General features: G+C 41.7%; 1 protein-coding gene across 1 annotated transcript in view; it reads left to right on the top strand.

Moving 5' to 3' along the window:
* The window catches only part of RASEF (RAS and EF-hand domain containing), a 96,173-nt gene that overhangs the window by 19,551 nt on the left and 53,235 nt on the right, over positions 1–23,387 (top strand). Inside the window, exon 2 of the mRNA XM_075550700.1 lies at positions 23,222–23,368. Coding sequence (XP_075406815.1) covers positions 23,222–23,368 — 147 coding nt within the window. The remainder of the gene's footprint in view (positions 1–23,221; positions 23,369–23,387) is intronic.

The raw sequence follows: 23,387 nt of genomic DNA, 5'->3' as shown, positions 1-23,387 counted from the left end.
CTCTTAGGTCATTCTGTTAAAAGGTTTTATTGCAAACTATAAAGGCATCACCACCCAATAAAGAAAATAAGTTATACATTTAAATTATCCTTAAAATGGCTAAATTACTGTAGCAAGGACAGTACTGTTAAGTTCATCAGTCCATGGGAGGGCTGATAAGCCTATTTTTGCAACTTCTGCTGTGTACACATTGTTTCTATAATTGTCTAATTTCCCACTGATTCTACCACGTGGGCTCCTGGTGGCATGGCACATCTTTCCAGTAGAGTCACACCTTGCTGGTTCTCTAGGTGACGGGCAGAGGCAGCCTTCTACAGTCCTTCTCCACCGCTATCATAGACCTGAAGGAGTTATCTGTCCCTGGCTTCTCTTGTCCAGGTTTAATTTGTTTTATCAGAGAATGCTCTGCTTTCTTGCCAGTGAAAGGAAGTGTTAGTTGTATTCTACCTGAAATGGTCCAGGAAAGAGATATTGTCTATTTCTGATGCCTGTGCTGTTTAACCACATATCAATGAAAATTCTTTTCACTGCCCTGATATTTTAGACAACACTATGAAATCATAGAAGAACTGAGAGTTAAAAGGGAGAGTTTCCTGAATTCATCCTGACTTCATGTCCCACAGCATTTAAGAATCATACTTCTATTAAAAGTGAAATTCTTGGGTAAATGCTAATTGGGACAGGATACACAGCAATGAGTATAATTTGGAATTGTCCCAGGCAAACATGGGAGGACAATAGTATGTCTCATCAATAGGGAAATTTGGCACAAAAACCTGATATGGTGCTATTTATTTTCTCTTCAGATCTCTTATCTGTCCTGTCAAAATAGAAATTTCCAATGGAAGTGAATTGTAATATGCCAATTTTTTAACACTAATGCTGCAAGTTTATACCTGCATTTAGTTTGGCTTAGGTAAGTCAATAGTAGGGAGACAATAGAGAGTCAATGGTATTTACAAGATAAGTACTCTTGGGCAAAAAGGTGCATACACATATATTCAGAATATTAATAACATGATATTCATGTATGAAAACTATGAAGAATAGGGTGAACTTGACTCAAGCTTTGGCATTTTCAATGGCTTCATATGTGTGGGAAAGGTAGACAATGAATAAGGAAGACCAGAGAAGAATCGATTTGATGCATTTGAATTAAAGTGATGGTACAGACTATTGAAAATACCAAGGGCTGTCAGAAGAACAAACATATCTGTCTTGGAGCAAATATGATCAGAATACTCTTTTGAAGAGAGACTTTGTCTCAATTATTTTGATCATATTACCAAGATGTCCAAACCAGATCATTCTAGAACATCAGTGAAAAAGAGGAAGCAGGTCCTCAACAAGATGGATCGACACAGTGGCTGCAACAATGGGCTCAAACATAACAATTGTGAGGTTGGCAGAGGACTGGGCTGAGTTTCATTCTGTTGTTCATATATTGACTAGGGGTTGGAATTGACTCAGTGGCAACTAACATCAACATATGACAAAGAAAATTTGATATGGATCTAGGGGCAGGGTGTGGTGAGCCAAATTCCACTTTCCTTGGTAGAAAGGCTAAGTTTGCATTCTCATACCTGTGTCAGGGCCTTATGGGAATACAGTATACCCGAGGCACCAGAGGATAGCCCATTCCTTCTGTTTATGGGAATGGATTTTAAGTGCAACATAGCAGAGCTCACTCTTACATAGGGAGTCGCGGAGTGGTGAAACGATGAAAGCACTTAGCTACTAACCAGAAGTTGGCTGTTTACCCAAAGGTTCCTTGGAAGAAAGGCTTCTGAAATACTTCTGCAATATTAGCTATGAAAACCTTGAGGAACACATGTTATTCTGACACACATGGGGTAACCCTGCGTCAGTGTGGTCTTTGAACATGATGGCAACTTCTGTACCACAATGGTAGAACTGAGTAGTTGTGGTTGATAGAGATTGTATGATCTGAAACCTAAATATTTTTCTATGACACTCTACACAAAAGTTTGGCATGTGTGCTTTGTAGTGTGATCTCAGCCATGGCCCACTTGTCATATTTCACCACCCCAAGGTTGGACATACATTATTTCTATATGGCTCTTATATCCCATGCCTCTTTCTTGCCCAAAACATAACACAGAGACATCAAGACCAAACACACCTATATTTTAAATCACTTGTGAAGAAGCATCAAGTGTAATAACAAGTCATAACAGTGGCTAAGATTTCTTGATTACCTACAATGTACTGTGTTTACTTCTTTGAGCTTTATAGAGATTTATCTTCACACCAGCCTTATGTGGTAGGTTCTGTGATTTTACCCACTTTTGACTGAGGAAATTGAAGCTTGGGCGGTTGTCTGCCCAGGTCATGAGAGTGGGATGTGGGGGAGGAATTACTTGAACAAAGCTGGGACACCATTCTTAACTCCAGAAGCCTTCATCTGTCTTGAGTCTTTGCCCTCTCTGATCCTTCCACACAACGCACTCTTGCTGTTGGTCTCTCCTGCTCTTTGCTGGCAAACTCCCAGTAAGTAAATGTCAGTGATCTCACATAGGAAGTGCTTTGCAGTCTGAATTGTCTCTAGACTGGAATGAATCTAGTTAACAGGAACTTTGTATTTTCTTACCTTTTGGAACTGTTACCCAGTGAAGTACCCATGCCAGGGAAGTATTTTTCAGAGTGATACGGATCTGGGAAGCATGTTAATTGTACAAGGTGTGTTTGGGCTGGGGTCTTGTTTAAGTTTTAGGGGGTTTATGCCTGGAGGAGTTCTGCCTCTGGTCAAGCAGCAGCAAAACAGTCGAGGAGAGGCCAGCTACAGGGCCAGTGTCTTTCTAAGAGACTGTGGCTTATCTCTAGAAAGGATGGTTATTCTGTCACCGAGTTAATAAATGAGAGAACATTAGTTTGAGAATGCATATGGGCTCCCTCCCAGCCATAGGAGGCTGGCTGCTGGGAGGTGATCAAGCGGGCACAGAGGCACACCCTATCTATAAGGAAACACTTGAACTTCAGGTGGAGAAATCATACTGTTCTGTTCTAGCAGCATAGCAAGACTTGGCTGCTGGAAGTTATTTTCCAGTTAATTGGCATTTATTCAAGGAGACCTGGTGGAGTAGTGAATGAGTTAGACGTGGGGTTGATAACCGCAAGGTCAGCAATTCAATTCCACCAGGGGAAAATAGGAGGCTTTGTGTTTCCGAAAAGATTGCCAGTTTCAGAAGTCCTATGGAGTAGTTCTACTCTGTCCTACAGGGTCATTATGAGTCGGATTTGAATCAATGACTGTGGTATTCTGTGATTTATCCTGAAGTAACTCTATGATGTACATTGTAAAATCGGGAGTGGTTTTCGTTTTACTTGCCGGGTCGTCCACAGGGTCTTCATATACCGGGGCCATGCTCCCAAGGAGACGCCCTGCCATCGTGTTATGATGATTGTCTAGATGTACCTATATCCTCTTACGGGGCCACACTGCGCAGAAAGCCTAAGGCGCACAGGTTCCTGCACGGAGCCATAAGAGGCAGGGACCTAGTCTGATCCTTAGCATTTGGCTTCTTGGATCTAATATGGTGTCCTTGGGATGTTTATTTTTTCATATTCAGAAATTAATAGCCAGAACGTCCACTTTCTTGTTGCTGCTGTTAGGTACCCTGAAGTCGGTTCTTCCAAATCAAATCCAATCTTATTAAAATGTGTGACCAGTAAACATTTTTGCCTCTCATGGGGATAGCCACTTTTTCTTTTAATCCTCTAATTTCCCCCTTAGTGTCAGTGAAAATATTTGCAATCTCAAATATTTATTTCCAGGGATAATTTGAAAATGTTAACTGTGAGTTTTTCATCAGTGGCTAGTCATCATGGCTCTCTTTTAGGCAAACTGTCTAATAATTTATCAAATGAGATGAAAAAGCCTGGTTGTAAACATTCTCAACCTGAATATGACCTCAATGTGTCCTTCTCTGAATGTCATTTGGCTGCTTTTGGTCAGACATTAACTATAGCTTTGAAATGTTAGCCGTTTATTTGACACACACGTAGAGATTGTTTTGTGTGTGTGCTTAAATGTAGTATTTGCTCATTATACCTGTGAACAGGTCAACATGACTTGAGAACCTAAGTGTAATTGCCTTCGGTGAGGCGAGAGACTTAATAAATTAAGGTGCTTTTGAGACCTGTCCCCACCAGCCAGCCTTTTCAGCACTTCGCTGTACCACCACTGGATCCGGCTCTGAAGAAAATAGATCCTTATGTGTGCAGTCATTGTGTAGTCTCTGCTTGCTCAACCTTTGACGTCAGAAGCAAAGGCATCAGGGCGGTCGGTGACTCCTGTACTCTGGGAGTGGAACAGAGATTGTCTTGGCTTCAAGAAATGTCACAGGCTGCTGACTTCATGTATCCCTGATTTCTCATCTGCCGATGAAGCATGCAGTGCTTAAATCTTACACAGGAATCAGGTATTATCTCTTGCTGCAATGAAAATATTTAATGTATTTTTTTTCTATTAGGTGTGAAGATTGCCCAATGCATTATGTTGCTGTCTATATTGTCCTCTAACTTCACACATGCAGGTCAAGTGAAGTCTAAAAACAGAAAGATTTGGGAGCGAGGTGGAAGGTGGGAGTGTGCTGTACAATAGACAATAGTGCTTTCTTCAAAAACTTTAAGTAAAGTGAATTTTATGAGCTTATCTTCTTGTAATCTCAACCTTGCCTTCATTCTTTAAAGGGCTCCTTTGCCGCAGCAGGAATAATCCTGTTAGCAATACAAAAAGCAGTTTCCCCTGAGCTGGTTCTAACTCAGGGCACAGTAGACCTGTGCTCCATGGCTGAGTTTTCTGAAACAGATCACCAGAATTGCCTTCCCAATTGCCTCAGGGTGCACTTGAACCTGCCAGCGTTTTGTGTAAGAGTGGATGTGTTATTCATTTGTATTATTCAAGGACAATTGTTAACAATAACGCGTACCCTCTTTACATCACATTTTCTTAAATCGAGGTGAGTGGACCCATGGAAACCAACTCGGCTTTTATTTTTACTTTGATAAGCTGGATCCGGTTCCAGAAATGGACTCTGGAGCCAGATGAACTGAGTTGCAATTCTAGTTCTGCCACCAGGTTGTTCTTTGTCTCGCTTCTGTTTCTTCCTCAGTAAATGGAGGGGTAGTAATAGTTTTCCCCGCACGGTTTATGTGAAGCCTAAGTGAGCTCACACAGGAAATGCCTGGACGGCGTATATAGGGTGCTCAATAAATGTTGCTTTAGTATGCTAACCACTCCCAGCTGTCATTAAGTCTGGTTCCAACTTCTTTGGCTCTGTGTCGAGTAGAACAGTGCTTCACAGGGATTTCAGTGGCTGATTTTTCTCACCACCCAAGCACCTGTTGGTACGCGAATGCTTCAGAAGAGTCATTTGCCTTTTTGTTTCCTGAAGGGAGTAGGTGGTGGGAATAAAACTTTATAGTGACTACAGTAATCTTGACTATGCAGTATAGAATTATCAGGTAAGGATGTGAGAATGGAAAAAAAAAGTAAACTTAGAAATTACCACATATACTCCTGTCTAAAGTGAGTTCTTGTTTTTTAAATCATTTTATTGGGTGCTCATACAATTCTTATCACAATCCAGACATACATCTATTGTGTAAAGAACATTTGTACATTTGTTGCTATCATCATTCTCAAAACATTTGCTTTCTACTTGAGGCCTTGATATCAGCTCCTCATTTCCCCCCCCCCTCCCCGCTCCCCTCCCTCATGAACCCTAATAATTTATAAATTATTATTCTTTTGTCATGTCTTACACTGTCCAACGTCTCCCCTCACCCACTTTTCCGCTGTCCATCCCCCAGGGAGGAGATAATATGTGGATCCTTGTAATCCGCTCCCCTCCTCTACCCCACCTTTCCTCCACCCTCCAGGTATCACCACTCTCACCACTGGTCCCAAAGGAATCATCTGTCCTGGATTCCCTGTGTTTCCAGTTCCTATCTGTAGCAGTGTACATCCTTTGGTCTAGCAAGATTTTTAAGGTAGAATTGGGATCATGATAGTGGGGGGAGGAAGCATTCAAGAACTAGAGGAAAGTTGTATGTTTCATCATTGCTGTGCTGCACCCTGACTGGTTTATGTCCTCCCTGCGCCCCTTCTATAAGGGGGTGTCCAGTTGCCGACAGATGAGCTTTGGGTCTCCACTCCCACTCTGCCTCATTTACAATGATACGATTTTTAGTTCTATGATGCCTGATACCTGATCCCTTTGACATACCGTGGTCCCACAGGCTGGTGTGCTTCATCCATGTGGGCTTTGTTGTTTCTGAGCTAGATGGCTGCTTGTTTATCTTCAATCCTTTAAGACCCCAGATGCTATATCTTTTGATAGCCAGGCACCATCAGCTTTCTTCATCACATTTGCTTATGCACACATTTGTCTTCAGAGATCATGTAGGGAAGGTGTGCATCATGGAATGCAAATTGAATAGAAAAATTGTTCTTGTATTGAGTAAGTACTTGAGTGCAGGCCCAATGTCCATCTGCTGCCTTAATACTAAACCTATAAATATATATGCACATAGGTCTATTTTCCCATCATATATAAATATATTTACACATGTACATGCCTGTATTTAGACCTCTATAAATATCCTTTGCCTCCTAGTTCTTTCCTCTATTTCCTTTTACTTTCCTCTTATCCCACTATCATGCTCGCCCTTCATTTGGGTTTCAGTACTTTCTCTTGGTTATGTTCCATTTGCTGAATCCCTGCCAGGCCTCTCATACCCTCCTTGCCACTAATTTTGGATCACTTGTTGTTCCCTTGTCCCTGGGTTGGGCAACACCACCTCCCCCTTTCTCATGTACCCTCGGAACCATCGGTCCTGTTGTTTTTGTTTTCTCCTCTAGACTATTCATCCAGCCTATCTTATCTAGATAGATCTGCAGAGATAATAATATGCACCCCAAACAAGGCCTAGCAAGACAAAGCAACAAAAGAGAATACAACAATGACAACAAAAAAGAAAACCAATGACCCAGAAAAGAATAAATTAATTTAAAAAAAAGAAAAAAAATTTAAAAAGAAAGAAAAACCTGTAAATAGGATAAGGTCTGATTTTTAACATCTAAGCATGTCCTCCAGTCAAATCTGATGGGGTGCCATGCTGTGGTCCAAAGTCTATCCTTTGCACCCCCTTAGGAGCTCCCTGCTTGTTCCTCCTTTTGCTCTGCTGCACGCCTTTAGTGTTTTGCCTTGGGTCAGTCCAGGCCCTTCCCGACACAAAGTCTCTTGTGTTGACCCCTATAGGGCCATTCATGGGGTCATTCATTCCCTAGGAATGTCATGTCTCTTAGTGGGATTAGCCATATGGGCTACTCTGTGCTTTGGCTGTTCGGAGTGGGGATATCATCCTCCAGGCCTAGTGGACCAGCATGTGCTCCACTCTCTCTTCCTCCCCATTCATTTGCTCCCATGTGCTCTGATCAGACATGACCCTCTCCCCTAGCTGCAGCTTTAGTGCCGTCCTCTCAAGTAAATTCTTCTGGGGGGAGGGGCAGCTGTCTATGTAGCTGATCTGAGGCTGAGCCCTCAGGCCCTCCAGTGGCTCCGCTCCACTGGCTCCCCATGCTGGCACACTGTATTTCCATCCTGGAACACGGGATTTAACTGAGGTCCCTCTTTCCCTGTGGAGACACAAACAATACCCTCCACTCAGGTAGGTCAGTGCACTATTCCCCCACCACACATCTTGCTTTTTTCCCCCTTTCCTCCCCACCCTCTCCTTTTTAGTTGGCTACCATATGTACCCTTGGATTTGGTCTGGCCCCTGCCATACTACCTGGACCTCACCCCTGGAGTGTTTGTATACAGTAGTTTTTTCCCTGTACCCCCTTTTCTTTCTTTTTTTAAATAAACTTACCTCAGCGGACTCATGTTGTACTTGTCCTTTTGTGTTTGGCTTATTTCATTTAGCATAATTTCCTCCAGTTCTTCCCATGCAGCGATATGCTTCATCACTGCATTTTAGCAATGCGTACTACTCCATTGTATCTATGTACCACAGTTTTTTAATCCATTCGTCTTTTGGTGGAAATTTGGTTTGTTTCCAACTCCTTGAAACTGTGAACTCTTCCACAATGAACATTGGAGCACAGATGGCTGGCCGTGGTTTGTTTCTTGCCTCTTCTGGATATTTGCCCAGGAGGGGGATTGCTGGGTCTTATGGTAGCTCAGTTTCCATCTGTTTAAAAATTGCCAACTTGATTTCCATAATTGCTGCACATACCTACAGGTCCACCAGCAGTGGATGAGAGTTCCTATTTCACCACAGCCCCTTCAACACTTGTTGCTTTCTGATATTTTGAATTGGGCTATCTTTGAGGGTGTTAGGTGGTATCTCATAGTTGTTTTAATTTGCATTTCTCTTAAGGCTAATGCTCAGGAACATTTTCTCATATGTTTATTGGCCATTCATATTTCAAATTCTGTGATACTTCGGTTCAGTTTCTTTGCCCGCCTCTTCAGTGGGCAGTTAGTTTTTTTTATTGTAAGCTTGCAAAGTATTATAGATTTTAGTAATAAGGTTTTTGTCATTGCTAAAGATGTGTCATTGCTAAAGATGTCTTCCCAGTTGGTGGGCTCTCTTATTACTCTCTTGGTGAATTATTCGATGTACACAGGTGTACATTGTGTATCATCAGTGTATCCCACTTGTCAATTTGTGAATCTTCTGTATTTGTATCCTTTCCTATTTCTGATAGCTTATGTATTCCCTCTACCAAGGTTCTCAGGTTTGTCCCAATTCCCTCATTAATGGCCCTAATTGTTCGGGGTTTTATCTCAAGGTCTGTGATCCACCTTGAGTTTATTCTTGTGCATGGAGTGAGGTAAGGGGCTTGCTTCACTTTTCTGCTGGTATATATCAATTTTATTTCCAGAACCATTTATTAAAGAGGGTATCTGCTTCCCATTTGATAATTTTTGGGCCCTTGTCAAAGAGCAGTTACCTGTATAACAGCAGATGTTTTTATTTCTGGGTTTTCAGCTCTTTTCCGTTGGTGAATATCCACACTGTTCTACTACTGTGGCTGTATAATATGTCCTAAAGTCAGGTAGAGCAAGCCCTCCCACTTTGTCCTTCTTCTTCAGGAGTTCTCTGCTAATTCTGGGCTTCTTCCCTGTTGATAATCAATATTTTCAATTATTTCAAGAAGGATGGTGGTATTCATATTGGGATAGCATTGAACTTATATAGTGCCTTGGGCAGAACTGACATGTTTACTATATTGAGTCTGCCAATCCACGAGCACGTGATGTTCTTCCATTTGTTGAGGTTGCTCTCGGTTTCTTATAGTAGTGTTTTATAATTTTCCTCATACAAAGCTTTCGTTTTTGGGTTGTTTTTGTTTTGTTTTGTTTTTTTTTAGTCAGGGATATCCCTAGATATTTCAGTTTCTGCTTGGATATTGTAAAGGGTACTACCCTTTAAATTGTCTCTTTTGTGATCTTTTCTGATGTGCAGAGCAGTATGATAGATTTCTGTTTGTTGATCTTGTATCCTGCCACTCTGCCACATCCTTCTATTGCTTCCAATACTCCACTTGTGCAGTTTTTGGGATTTTCGATGTATAGAATAATATCGTCTGCAAATAATGATAATTCACCTCTTCCTTGCCCAGATGAATGCCTTTTCTATTGCCTTATGTTGTTAGCTAGGACCTCCAGTACAATATTAAATAGGAATGGGGACAAGGGGCATCCTTGTCAGGTCCCCTTTTTCAGTGGAATTGTTTTAGTCTTTTCATTAACTACTATGTTGGCTTTTGGTTTTTCCTATATAGCTTGTATTATATTGAGGAATTTTCTTTCTATTCCTATCTTCTTGAGTGTCTTAAACAGGAATGTGTGTTGGATATTGTTGAATGCATTTTCCACATCTATTGATATTATCATGTGGTTATTATAGTTTTTCCTGCCAATGTGGTGACTAATAATAATGGTTTTTCATATGTTAAACCATCCCTGCATACCTGGTATGAATCCCACTTGGTCATGGTGATTATTTTTTAATATGCTTTTATATTCTTTTGGCCAGTATTTTGTTAAGGATTTTTTTCATCAATGTTCATTAGGGGTATTGGTCTGTAGTTCTCAATTCTTATGGGCTCTTTGCCCGCTTTGAGTATCAGAGTTATACTAGCTTCTTAGAGTTTGGAAATTTTCTGTCCTTTTCTGTGTTCTGGAAGAGTTTGTGTAGGATTGGTGTCAGTTCTTCCCTGAATGTGTGGTAGAATTCTCCTGTGAAGCCATGTGACCCATGGTATTTTTTTTGTTGATAATCCTTTAATAACCATGTGTTTCTTCCATTGATAATGGTCTGTTGAGGTTCTTAACATCCATCTGGTATAGTCTAGTGAGGGATTTGTGGGTGCATATATATATTTATCATGCTCACTGGTTCTTGGTTTACTGTTCCCTTGAGCATTATATTTTGCCCCTCCTTGTCTCTTGTTATGGCCTGTATCTTGAGATATATTTTTGTCAGATATTAAGATCGATACCCTTGCTTTTTTTACATTGTCATTTGCTTGATATATTTTTCCCCAGCCTTTAATTCTCAACCTTTTTTTGTCTGCAAGTTGAGATGTTTATCCTGTAGGCAGCAGATAAGTGGGCTGCTTTTTGAGCCAGTCTGTTAGTCTCTGCCTTTTAATACCCGAGTTCATGCCACTGATAGCCAGTGTTATTATATCCATCTGTGGACTCTGATGTCATCTTGTACCTTTTCTGTTAGGTATTTTCCTACCTACCTATCTTATCTGCTTGTGTTGTGCAATTAATTTTGCCTTCTTTCCACTATTGAGCCAATGCTGTCCTGGGGCTGTTTTTTCTTGTTGCCCTATGAGTGGAGTTGTTCTATGTGATAGTCTCTTACTTGCCCTTGGTGAGTGTTGATCTTCTGCCCATACTGGATTGGCAAGGATCTTTTGTAGTGCTGGGTTTCTTTCTTTCTTTTTTTTTTTATTTTAAAAATAATTTTATTGGGCATTCTTACAACTCTTATTATAATCCACACATTAATTGTATCTGACATATTCATACATATATTCCATCGTTCTTTCCTAGACATTTACTTTCTTTTTTTTTTAAATCACTTTATTGGGGGCTCGTACAATTCTTATCACTATCCATACATACATACATTGTGTCAAGGGAATATGTATATTTGTTGCCTTCATCATTCTCAAAACATTTGCCTTCCATTTGAGCCCTTAATGTCAGCTGCTCATTTCCCCCTCCCTCCCCACTCCCCCACCTCATGAACCCATCATAATTCATAAATTATTGTTATTTTGTCATATGTTACACTGTCCAACGTCTCCCCTGCCCTCTTCTCTGCTGTCCATCGCCCAGGGAGGAGGCTATATGTATATTCTTGTACTCAGTTCTCCCTTTCTACTCCACATTCCCTCCACCTTCCAGGCTTTGCCACTCTTAACACTGGTCATAGAGGAGTCATCTATCTTGGATTCCCTGTGTTTCCAGTTGTTACCTGTACCAATGTACATCCTCTGGTCTAGCCAGATTTGTAAGGTAGAATTTGGATCATGATAGTGGGGGGTGGGGGGGAAGTATTTAAGAACTAGAGGGAAGTTATATGTTTAATTGTTGCTACCCTGTACCCTCACTGGCTCATCTCCTCCCCGACAACCCTTCAGTAAGAGGGTGTCCAGTTGGCTGCTGATGGGCTTTGCGTCTCCACTCTGCACTCACACATTTACAATGATAAGATTTTTTTGTTACTTGATGCTTGATACCTGGTCCCTTCAACAGCTCGTTTTCACACAAGCTGGCGTGTTTTTTCCATATGGGCTTTGTTGCTTCTGAACTAGATGGACTTGTTTATCTTTGAGCCTCCTATACCCCAGAATCTGTATCTTTTGCTAGCCTGGAACTTCACCACATTTCCTTACACATGTTTGTCTTCATTGATCATATCAGGAAGATGGGCACCCACTGATATGATTTTTAGTTCTTTGGTATCTGGTAACTGGTCCCTTCTACACCTCGTGATTAGACAGGCTAGTGCACTTCTTCAATTTGGGTATTGATGCTTCTCGGCTAGATGCCCACTTGTTTATCTTTCAAGACTTTAATACCCCAGACGCTATATCTTTTGATAGCTGGGCACCATTAGCTTTATTCACCACATTTGCTTATGGACACATTTTTCTTCAGTAATTGTATCTGGAAGGTGGACACCCACTGACATGATTTTTAGTTCTTCGATGTCTGATAACTGGTCCCTTCTACATCTCGTGGTCAACCAGGCTGGTGTGCTTCTTCCATGTGCTTTTATTCTTAGCTAGATGGCTGCTTGTTTATCTTCAAGCATTTAAGACCCCAGATGCTATATTTTTTGATAGCCGGGCACCATCAGCTTTCTTCACCACATTTGCTTATGCACACATTTTTCTTAGCTGGATTTCTTTTTATGTATTCTTTGAGGTTGTCCTTGTCTGGGAAGACTCTTACTTCTCCATCTATCTGAATAGATCATTTGGCCAGGTAAAGTATACTTGGGTTTGCTTTTATTCCCTTCAATTTTGGGAATATGTTACTCCATTCCCTCTTCTTCATAATTGCTGCTGATAGGTGTGAACTTTACTCTGATAGGGGTATCTTCATATGTGACTGCTTGCTTTTCCCTGGCTGCTTTTATGATCTTCTTTTATCCCTCATAGTTGGATAATTTAACAATTATGTGTTTTGGTGAATTCTTCTTGTGATTCTGTCTAGCGGATGATCTTTCAGCCTCCTGAATGGTGCCTGATTTAATTTTGTTAAGCTGGGGAAATTTTCTTCAAGAATTTCCTCACTATTTTTGCTGTTGACTTCTTTGCTGTGTCTTGTTCAGGTAGGCTAACTATTCTAATATTGTTCCTATTGATAGCATCAGACATTGCTCTCAAGTTTTCTTCAGCTTCTCTGATTATCTTATTTGACTGCTTTTCACGTTTGCAGAGGTCTGCTTGGTTATCTTCCAGGTCACTAGTGTGATTCTCTGCCTTCTCAAGTCTGTTAGCAATGTCTGTCAATTTGCCACTGGCTTTTCTTATTTCTTCACCTAAATCTTGTATCTCCCTTTCGTTTGTTGTCTTTATTTCCTCTATCATTTCATCCTTTTTCTCCATTGCTTCCCTCATATCATATATGACTCCAAGCAGCATTCTGAAAATATCTTTCTGTGGCAGTTCAATATCTATTTCATCTATGCACATTGTTAGATTCATGACTTCTTCCGGCATTGTTTTCTGTTTCTCCTGCTTTTTTGTTAAGGCTGTTAGACTGGATGCTGTTTACGTGTTGTTTTAGAGGAGCCGGGAGCCATCTTCCAGAATCAAAGAGCACTTGGCTCTCTCTTGGGGGGTCTCGCATGAGTGCTTGAATGAACAACTCCCTTTCGGTAGCTGTACTGTGGGGTCAGGCTATCGCTATATCTTCCTGAGATTTCTTACTTAACCTACCCTCTCCAGTATTCCATTATTTGGTATGTGAGTTGGATATTCCTCTCATGTGATGCTGGTTGTGTTATTGTGGGCCCACGAGGGTGTCACTTCACTAGCTGATCTCTAAGTAAGCCTCACGGTGCTTGGAGCACCTTGGGTGATCTGTGCTGAGGTGTTCCCCTCTGCAACTGTAGTGCTGAGGAGGGCACGTGGGTGTACTCTCCTTGGTGTAGAGCACTGTAGTTGGCAGGGGTGGTTGTTCCCGCAGTAGCGTGGAGTCCCACCAATGGTGTGCAGGAATTCCCCACATTCTCTTTTAGGGCCTCAGGGTTTAGGCTGGAATTCTTCCACTGTTCGAAGGGGAGAATCCCCTGCTACTTGGTCTATGGAAGAGGACCAGTGTGATTTCCCAAGCTGTGTGTAAATCCAACAAACTTGGGTGGGAACTGTCCCAGTTGGGTCTTATTTGTTGCCCGAGCAGAGGGGAGTAGCCTTGAGGCTGATAATGGCTTGTGAAAGTAAAGAAATGGAAAGGAGAAGAAAAAGAGGGAAAGAAGAAAACAAAGATTCAAGCAACAATGCCAATAAAACTATCACCCACGCACACAAACACTAATATAATGAAGACTGAACCAAAGTGAAATCAGTAAAAAGGAATTAAAAATGAAAACAACAAAAAATGCAGAACTGAACCTGTTGAGACTGTGGCAGGAAAGAGAGAAGAGGTAAAAGAAGAATAGAAAAGAAGAAAATGTGAAAGAAGAATGAAAATAAAGAACAAAAAAGAAGGAAAAAGAAAGTGAAGGAGAGAAACTTTAAAAAATAAAGAGATAGCTGCACCCCGTCCCGTGCCATGTGTAGCACTCCCTTGAGCTGTGCGCAGCCCTCTTCTGGGGGGCAGTCTGTAGCTATCTGTACTGCGTGGGCAGAGTTGCCCTAGGCAGAGGGTAGGGGTCTGAAAAGCAGCAGTGGCATATGGAAGGAAAGAGAGGGAGAGGAGAAGATAACAGAGGAAGAGAGAAGAAAGAAAATGAGATAAAAGAGAAAGAAGGGGAAACCTCAGCTGTGTTCACTAAGATTGGCTGTGATGGTAAAGAGGGAAGAAAAAGAGAATGGTGGAAGTAAAGAATAAAGAGATAAAGATCCCTGATTGCCTAAATGTGGGGCCAGAAGGGTTTAAACCCTGCCCCATGATAGCAGGTTGGTGTGCCCCTTTTGCAGGGACCTAGTGGTGCTGGGCGGAATTGCCCTAGTTGGCGACATCTCCTTAGATGTCTGACAGAGATTTCCTCAGCAGTGCAGCACACTGTCGATGGCTGTCACAACCGCCTCATGTGGTGGGCAGCACTCCCACAGAAGGCAGGCTGGAGTTCCCCCTGCTGTTTGGGTTGATTTGCTCTAGGCAGAGGGTAGTGACCTGGGAGCCAGTAGTGGTGTATGATAGGAAAGAGAGGGAGAGAAGATAAGAACGAGTGAAAAAGAAAAAAGGAGGGAAAAAAGAAAGGAGAGAAAAAAAAACCCTAAACAAACCTGAGCTCCTTGAGACTGACTGCCATGGAAAAGATAGAAGGGAGAGTGAATAAAAAAAAAAAAAGAAATGGACTGTTGTAAGGAGACAACTGAGACTTGATAACCTGTCCGTGGGGCTGGAGGAGTTCTAATGCATAGACTTAACTAAAGACTAAACTCCTCAAGGTAGTGGGGTGGTATGTCTGCCTGATGTAGGGTTCCACAGATGCAGGGTGGGATTACTCTCGAGGCAAGAGTGCACCAGCGGCAGGCATCAGGTCCCCGTTGTACTGGCACTGGAGTTCACTGGTATACCTGCCTTATGCTGTATGTGGCACTACGGCAGTGGGTGGGAGGCGGGGTGTTCCCACAGCCCAGTGTAGGGCCCCAGGACAGGCAGGACCTCCCCAGCTGTGTGTAGAATCACTGAACAGGAAGCTGGGCTTATTGTACTATCTAGACTGCTGGTGCCCTACTAGATCAGAGGATTTTATTTTATTTTTTCCCCTGGCCAGCTAGAATAGAATCAAATGCAATTATCTTCCTCACTCTGGGCTCAGGTTCTGTGCTCTGTTAGAAGCTTAGACTTGCTTCAGCGGGTCTTTGTTATGCAAACAGCCTCCAGGCCCTGTAGCTAAATTCTGGTATTCCTTAGCATGGGCTTCTTCTTATGCTGATTTATGTTACCCTTAACATAAATCTTTGGAGTTGAACTACAAGACTGGGGTTTGAGTTTTTACCTATAATACATATTTCACCCTTTTTTATACTATGCTTGTGAGGTGCTCTGATTTGGGGGTTGTCATGCTGACCCCAGAGGGGGAGATCCAGCTTATCAGGGGGATTGTTTCCTTCTGGACCAAATGGAACTGAATTCCCCCACTGAACCCTGACTGTCCACCTACTTTCTCCCACACCATGATCTGCCTCAGGTAAAATTCTGCTTTTTCTTCTACTCTAAATTATGGCTACCTGCCACCCCACCCCCACCTCCCCAGGCTATGAGCTCAAGGCAGCTGACAGTGTGGAGACCTCTGGTGTGGGGGTCTCCCCCTGTCTGGGATGTTGTCCCCTTAGGGTGTCAACCTGGAAAAACTGCTACTCCCTGCGAAAGGGTAGGAAGAGCTTTTCAACTGGAGCCCCAAAGCCTAGCTCACCGAACCTAGAGCGATTTAGAGCATTCTTGGTAATCACACACAAAAAGGGGTTCAGCAGAGACCCTGTACCTAATTCTAATTTGAGGACTCCATCTCCCAGTTTCCTTCACCTTCCCTCCCAATTTTCTGGTCTGGGAGCAGGAGATCCGGACAGGTGAGTCTTAGCTAGTTGCCATTTTCCTCCACCTTCCCTAAACTGAGTTTTTCAAAACATTTTTAATGCAGTTTTTGTGGTAAAATGAGGTGCCTCGGCTAATATTCGGGTTGGCTTTTACTTGAGTATATACGATATGATGGTAACTTTCTAGGCACCAGAAGACTAACAAAGAACTTCCAAGTCATAGTGGCTTTACACACATGTTTGTTTTTCTTTCCTACCTTAGTTGGCTTTGGTCAGGCAGCTTTCCTGAGTAGTTTCTCTTCATGTGGTAATTCAGGGATCCATTTCATCCTGAGGCTTTGCTATATTGGAGTTCTTCATTTTAGCTATGAGGATGAGACAGACAGAGAGAGAGAAAGAGAGAGAGAGAGAGAGAGAGAGAGAGAGAGAGAGAGAGAGAGAGAGAGAGAGAGAGAGAGAGAGAGAGAGGTAAGGGTAGAAAGAGAGTTGGAGAGAGAGAGAGACCCATAATTGAATGAGCTGAGGATATTACCAGGGATTAATTTTAGAAACCTGGCTTGAACTAGCAAATACAATTTCTGCTCCCACTCTATTGGCCAGTGCGAGTCAGGTGGTTGGTTAACTTGCGGGATTGCTGGGAGATCAAGTCACTGTGTGTGCCCTGAGAGAGGTAATGTGACAGCAATCGCTGGTGTCGTGACGAACCCTATAATATGCTTTCTGGGCGTGGCAGACATTTTTGTAGCTTCTCTATTTGTCCATTTCACCGCAGGTTATTCATGGCATTTCTTTGTATGCTAAGAAAATATGTGAATCATCATTATTTATATTATTAGGAATTTTCCAGAAATCATGGATTTCTGAAAGTTTTATTGTCGTGAAGTTAGGTGATAGACAAGGACTCTGGGTACAGCATCTTCATGAACACCTCTGACTAGTAAGTTCTTTTTAGAGAGCAGGTTCTTTTTATGTTTTGTATATCCTGTTGGCAAAACACAAAAATGAAAATGGTCCTCTTGTTTACTGAAATTGTACGAGCCCAATCTAGAATATGATTTTTTTTTTACTTTTCTCTAATAAATATGGCTCAGAATTTCCACTGGTATTTGTATTAACCACCTCTTGGAATGGTGGATGCTTTCTGTATCTGATATCAAAAGAAGTGACTTTCTCCTACAGCGTTTTTAACCATCTTTCACTGGTCAAGGTATTTTTTAATGCCTTCGTCCTCTGGACAGATCAAGTAGTTTATTTCTTCGGCAAACCCGGAAGAATATACAACTTCAGAGACACACCTCAGGCAATGCTTGTTAACTGAGCCTCTGAGTTAATATATACCTCATGTTCTGAAATATTGCAGAGTTCTATGGATTGATTTTTGAATCTTCCTACCAACTCCTACTTTTTGTTTGTCTGCCAAAGGGCAAATATTTCATGCAATGTAATGTTGGAGTTGATGGTTTGTTCTCCAGCCTCAGGCTGAGTTTGAATCCCAACTGTACCAACTAATCATTATGTGGCTTTGGGCTCTTTACCTGATGGGATTGTGAAGTGGAGTTGTAAGAATACTTACTTCAGAGGGTAGTGCAAACAATGAGAGACAAGGCGCAGGCACATCACTTAGCATAAAATCTGGTGTATAGTGAACCTAATCCAGCTAGTTGCCATCAGGTTGACTCTGACTGATTCATGGCAATCCCAGGTGTCATGGCGTAGAACTGTCCTCGGCAGGCTATTTAATGGCTCCTCTCTGGATCTGGCTTCCAAGGTTTCTTTCTGTGGCTTTGAACCTCTTTTCTGGTTAGGAGCCGAACATGTAACCATTTGCCCTACCCTGGGATGTCAACACATAGTGTGCTCTTAGTAAATAGAATGATTTATTGCACTCATAAATCTTATATTTAACTATATCCTCTAACCCAGTTATGAGTTGGCTATATCCACAGCCTTTTGATATTAAGGCCTTTCTTATGTCCCCATAAAACCCAAACCAAACACATTATCATTGAGTTGTTTTTAACTCATAGTGATCTCATTGGAATGGCCCCTGTGGGTTTGAACCTATGACTTTTCACAGAAGTAGAAAGCTTAGAAACCTAGAAGGAGAAAGTCTTTTTCCTGCCACGAGGCTGGTGTTTAAGAACTTTTGACCTTGCAGGTAGCAGCCCAGTATACAACCACTATGCCACCAGAGCCCCTAGCACAGTTACACTGACGTCATCAGAATATAAGTCCAGAGAATATCGATCAAGTAGATGGGTACAGATTGCATGTGAATTACTTACAAGCGCTTACCTGTGGTCTGGCATCAGTAGTGGTTGTGAAGTTCTTCAGACATCCTGAGTCCTGCAGTGTCCTACACAAAAGCGTTGTCAGAGTTGGATTAGTACTCAGAGAAAAGGAATCTCGTTATGTTAGGGTCAGGGAACTAAAGACTTTGCATTGACAAGAGATTAACTATAAAACCATAGCAAAAGATCACAGAACCTAAGGATTATTCAAGTCACTAGGATGATTTTTAATTCGTAGATTTACTGTGATTATTAGCAAACTCAGTTTAGATTATAACTCAATGTAAAGAAAACAAAAATCCTGACAAATGATCTAATGGACAAGATCATGATAAACGGAGAAATGATTGATGTTGTTAGGATTTTATTTTGCTTGGATCATAACCCATGGTCACTGAAGCAGCAGTCAAGAAATTTAATCATGTATAACATTGGGCATATCTGCTGCATAAGACATCTTTAAGTACTGAAGAGTAAGGATTTTATTTTGTGGGCTAAGGTACACTTGCCCAACCCAAGCCACGGTATTTTCAGTTGCCTCATGTGCATGTGAAAGTTGGACAATTGATAAGGAATACTGAAGAAGAATTGATGCATTTTGAATTATTGAAAATACCAGGGACTGACAGAATCTTCCTTGGAAGAAGTAGAGCCAGAATGTGCCTTGATATTATATATTTTAGATAGGATATCAGTAGAGAACAGTCACTGGAAATGATCATCATGCTTGATAAAATAGAGGATCAGGAAAAAGGAACGGGGAAGGCTGTGCTAGTCTGGGGAGACCAGAGAAACAAATCCATACAATCTCATATGTCTATAAGAAAGATATACAAGGGCAATTGAATATTGAGAAAATGTCCCAGCACAGTCCAGATCAAGCCGAGAAGTCCAGTATTAGCCCATATGCCCAATACCAGTCCATAAAGTCCTCTCCAGACTCATGAAATACATGCAATGATGCCAAATGCAGGGAGATCACAGGCCAGTTGGTTGGAAGTCTTCTGGATCCAGTTGCGTTGTAAGCATCTCAGCGCTGGCAGGGCTCTCTACGTGGCTTCTCTGGCTCCAGAGGTCTGGTTGCATCAGGGTAGGTCCATGTGGCTTCTTCAGCTCCCAGGGTATAGTGCTATGTGTCTTGTCAGTAGAACATCTCTCAGGGAGTGAGCAGAGAGAGAGAAGTGTCTTGCCCTCCAAGGAGGAAATACAGGAGTTCCCAGAATTCTTAGGAGAAGGCCATGCCACACAGAGGTCTCATTGGTTATATCTTGATTGACAGGCCAGACTCCACTCCTTCGCTTGTAATCCTCTCAAATTGACACCAGAGTATGTAACTCCCACAAAGGCCCTCAAGGAGATCAATTGGCACAGTGTCTTTAACAAAGGGAATACGCACAGTAAGAATTGTGACCCTGGTGCAGGTTCATAGGGTCATTATGAGCCAGAGCTGACTTGATAATACCGAATAGTAACAACCACACGATTGTAAACTGCATGAGAACTGGCAGAGTTTTATAGTGCTGGCATGATCGTAAGTTATGTGAGCCCCAAACGATTGCAAAACAAAACAAGAAATACCAACCCAGTAGTTACATGGATTCTGTTGACTTCTGGTGACCCTATAGGACACAGTAGAGCTGCTTCATAGAATTTACAAGGCTGCTTATCTCTATGGAAGCAAGCTGTCACATCTTTTCCCTGCAGATTGACTGGTGGATTTAAACTATTGACTTTTCTGTTAGCAGCTAAGTACTTAACCATACACCAAGAGGGAGCCTTATTAAAATGGAATCTCACCTGCATTGTTGGGGTTTCTTCTTTTAACAGGTGTAAATGTTTTTTGCTTTTAGAAAGCATTGATGTTGTCCTAACAGTTTCAGCTGTGTTAACTGTTATAAAGCTAGATGGCAGGGCAGATCAGGTGGTCCTTGGTAGAGTAAGGTGTCCAAGTGAGACACTATACAGCCCACTAATCATAAGACTTTGAAGAATAATTGTGCGCATTAAGTCTGCCATGCTAGCATTTCGCTCAAGGCAGAGAATAACAGAAAGATGTTTACGTGTGTTTTACTGACTATTCAAACTGTGTGGGTCATAATACACTAGATGACCTTGACAAGAATGGGAATTCCAGAACACTTCATTGTGCTCCTGTAGAACTTGTACATGGATCAAGAGACAGTTGTGTGAACAGAACAAGGACATACCACATGGTTGAAAATCAGGAGAGGTGTGCTGCAGGGTTGTATCCTCTCACCGTACTTATTCACTCTGGATTCTGAGCAAATCATCAGAGAGGCTGGACTATATGAAGAAGAGCGTGGCATTGGGAGGAAGTCTGATTGACAACCTTGTGATACACAGATGCGAAACCTTGCTTGATAAAAGTGAGGAGGACTTGAAGCACTTGCTGACGGAGGTCAAGGCGTGTAGCCTACAGTATGGATTATGGCTTAATGTAAAGAAAACCAAAATCTTCACAACTATACCAATAAGTCACAGCATGATAAACAGAGAAAACATTAAAGTCATGAAGGATTTTGTCTTCCTTGGATCCACAATCAATGCTCACGTGAGCAGCAGTCAAAATATCAAAAGAGGTGCTGCATTAGGTTAGGATAGTGCATAAGGTTTCTTTCAAAAGTTGAGAAGCAAGGATGTTACTCCGAGGACTAAAGTTCATCTGACCCAAGCATTGGTATTTTTAGTTACCTCACATGCACCCATAAGTTGGATTTTGAATAAGGAAAATCAAAGAAAAAAACCATGCACTTGAATTGTGGTGCTGGAGAAGAACATGGAAAATATGAACTGCTAAAAGAATAAACTGATCTGTTTTGTAAGAGGTGCAGCCTAAGTTTTCCTCAGAGGTGAGGATGGCAAGGATTTGTCTTATGTACTTTAGACATGTTAGGAGAGACCAGTCCCTGGAGAAGGATATCCTGCTTAGTAAAGTGGAGATGCAGTCAAAAAGAAGACCCTTCATGAGATGGATTGACACCATGGCTGCAGCAATAGTGAGATGGCATAGGAACAATTGTGAGCTGGCACAGGACCATGCAGCGTTTTGTTACATTGTGCACAGGATTGCTATGTGTCCACACCAAATGGATGACACCTGACAACAACAACATGCTAGCATCCCATGAGGAACAGCTGAGAATGCAATCTTTATTGACCAGAATACAGAAAACATTATTCACATGTCATTCGAGCTTCACCTAAGCCATCAGCTCCTCCTCTACTCTGAGTTAAAGACACCGTACACTTCACTTTCACTCTGCTTTCTCATTCATCAGCTCGGTTGCCCAGAGGTGTCCATTTTTCTTTTGAGGTGGCTTGAACATTTTTGCATTTTAATAAGAGGTATGAAATAAAGTGTATGAGGATGGCTACATATAATTATGTTAATAAATAAATAAATATATGAATCTAAAGAAAGTAATTTTATCTGCATACCACCGGATATAAAATAACAGGTGTATTAACTCTTATAAGCATAAAGACTAAAACGCATCTTGTTAGAGGCTGGTAAAACATGGAATTAAGTAAATGCTTTAAATTATACCTATTCATTTTTCCTGAAAATTTATTTACCCGTTTATTAAGAAGCAGTATTGATCAAACGAATCTCTCATAAGCCACTGTCTCCTACTGTGGAGACCAGTGCAGCAGGGTCTCTGGCTTCTGCCTTTCCCTGCATTCTAGGTTTGCTGCTTCTGTAGCAGACATACCATGAAAGGATGACAGTAACTGACAGATTTACTCTCTCACAGATTGGAGTTAGGCATGTGTATTCATGTTGCTAGCTCTAGGGCAGTGGCGCGCAACCTTCCCGATGTTCTGACCCTTCATACAGTTCCTCATGTTGTGGTGACCCCCAACCGTAACATTATTTTCATTGCTACTTCATAACTGGCATTTTGCTTCTGTTATGAATTGGGCAATCCCTATGAAAGGATCATTCAACCCCCAAAGGGGTCACGACCCACAAGTTGAGAACCGCTGTTCTAAGGGAAAGCAGCCTTTCTCTGCTGATTCTCAAAGAATGTCCTAGTCTCCTTTCAACATCTGTGGGCCCAGAATTCCTTGAAGACCTTCATTTACTGTAGCATCAATCTTCCTTTGGGGCTAGGAGGTTCGCAGCACAGGGACTCCCCGTCCAAAGGACAGTCTCTGCTCCTGGCTCTTCTTTCTGGGTTGTAGCAATTCTCCCTATTCCCTGTTCTCTCTCTCTCCTTTTATCTCTTACAAAAGAAAGAATGTGATGTGATTTGTGGAAGCGTGGATTTGATTGGTATAAGGTGGTGAAGGCTGTTAAGGCTACGATTTATGCCTTTTGGTCAAGTGTTTTAGTAAGGGTATGACTCACACCACACTAATCATGCCTTGGTAACAAATAGAGGTTAGGATTTGCCACACACCACAAAACAGAGGATGATTACACCAGAGCACAAAATCAAGGACAGCCATACACTACTGGGAATCATGGCCTAAGTAAATTGACACATATTTTGAGGGGACATAATTTAATCCATTACATTTCTCTTTCTTGGTTCTTATCTATCACTTTCTAAAAGTGTCCTGGATCTATACCTTTCCATCATTTGATTGATTTGACTGAGTTATTTCTATTAATTTATTTATTTTGCAGAAAAGAGCAAGTCAGTACTCTGTATCAAAACATTAACCTGGTGGAACCGAGACTAATTCAACCATATGAACATGTTATCATGAACTTTGTCCGGGAGATCAGATTGCAGAGCACAGAAATGGAGAACCTAGCAATTGCAGTGAAGAGGTATTAATATTATTCCTTT

Source organism: Tenrec ecaudatus, chromosome 5 (genome assembly GCF_050624435.1).
Source record: "Tenrec ecaudatus isolate mTenEca1 chromosome 5, mTenEca1.hap1, whole genome shotgun sequence".
Taxonomy (NCBI): Eukaryota; Metazoa; Chordata; class Mammalia; order Afrosoricida; family Tenrecidae; genus Tenrec; species Tenrec ecaudatus.
Note: the sequence above shows the minus strand (reverse complement) of the source record. Positions and strands in the feature narration are given on the sequence as shown.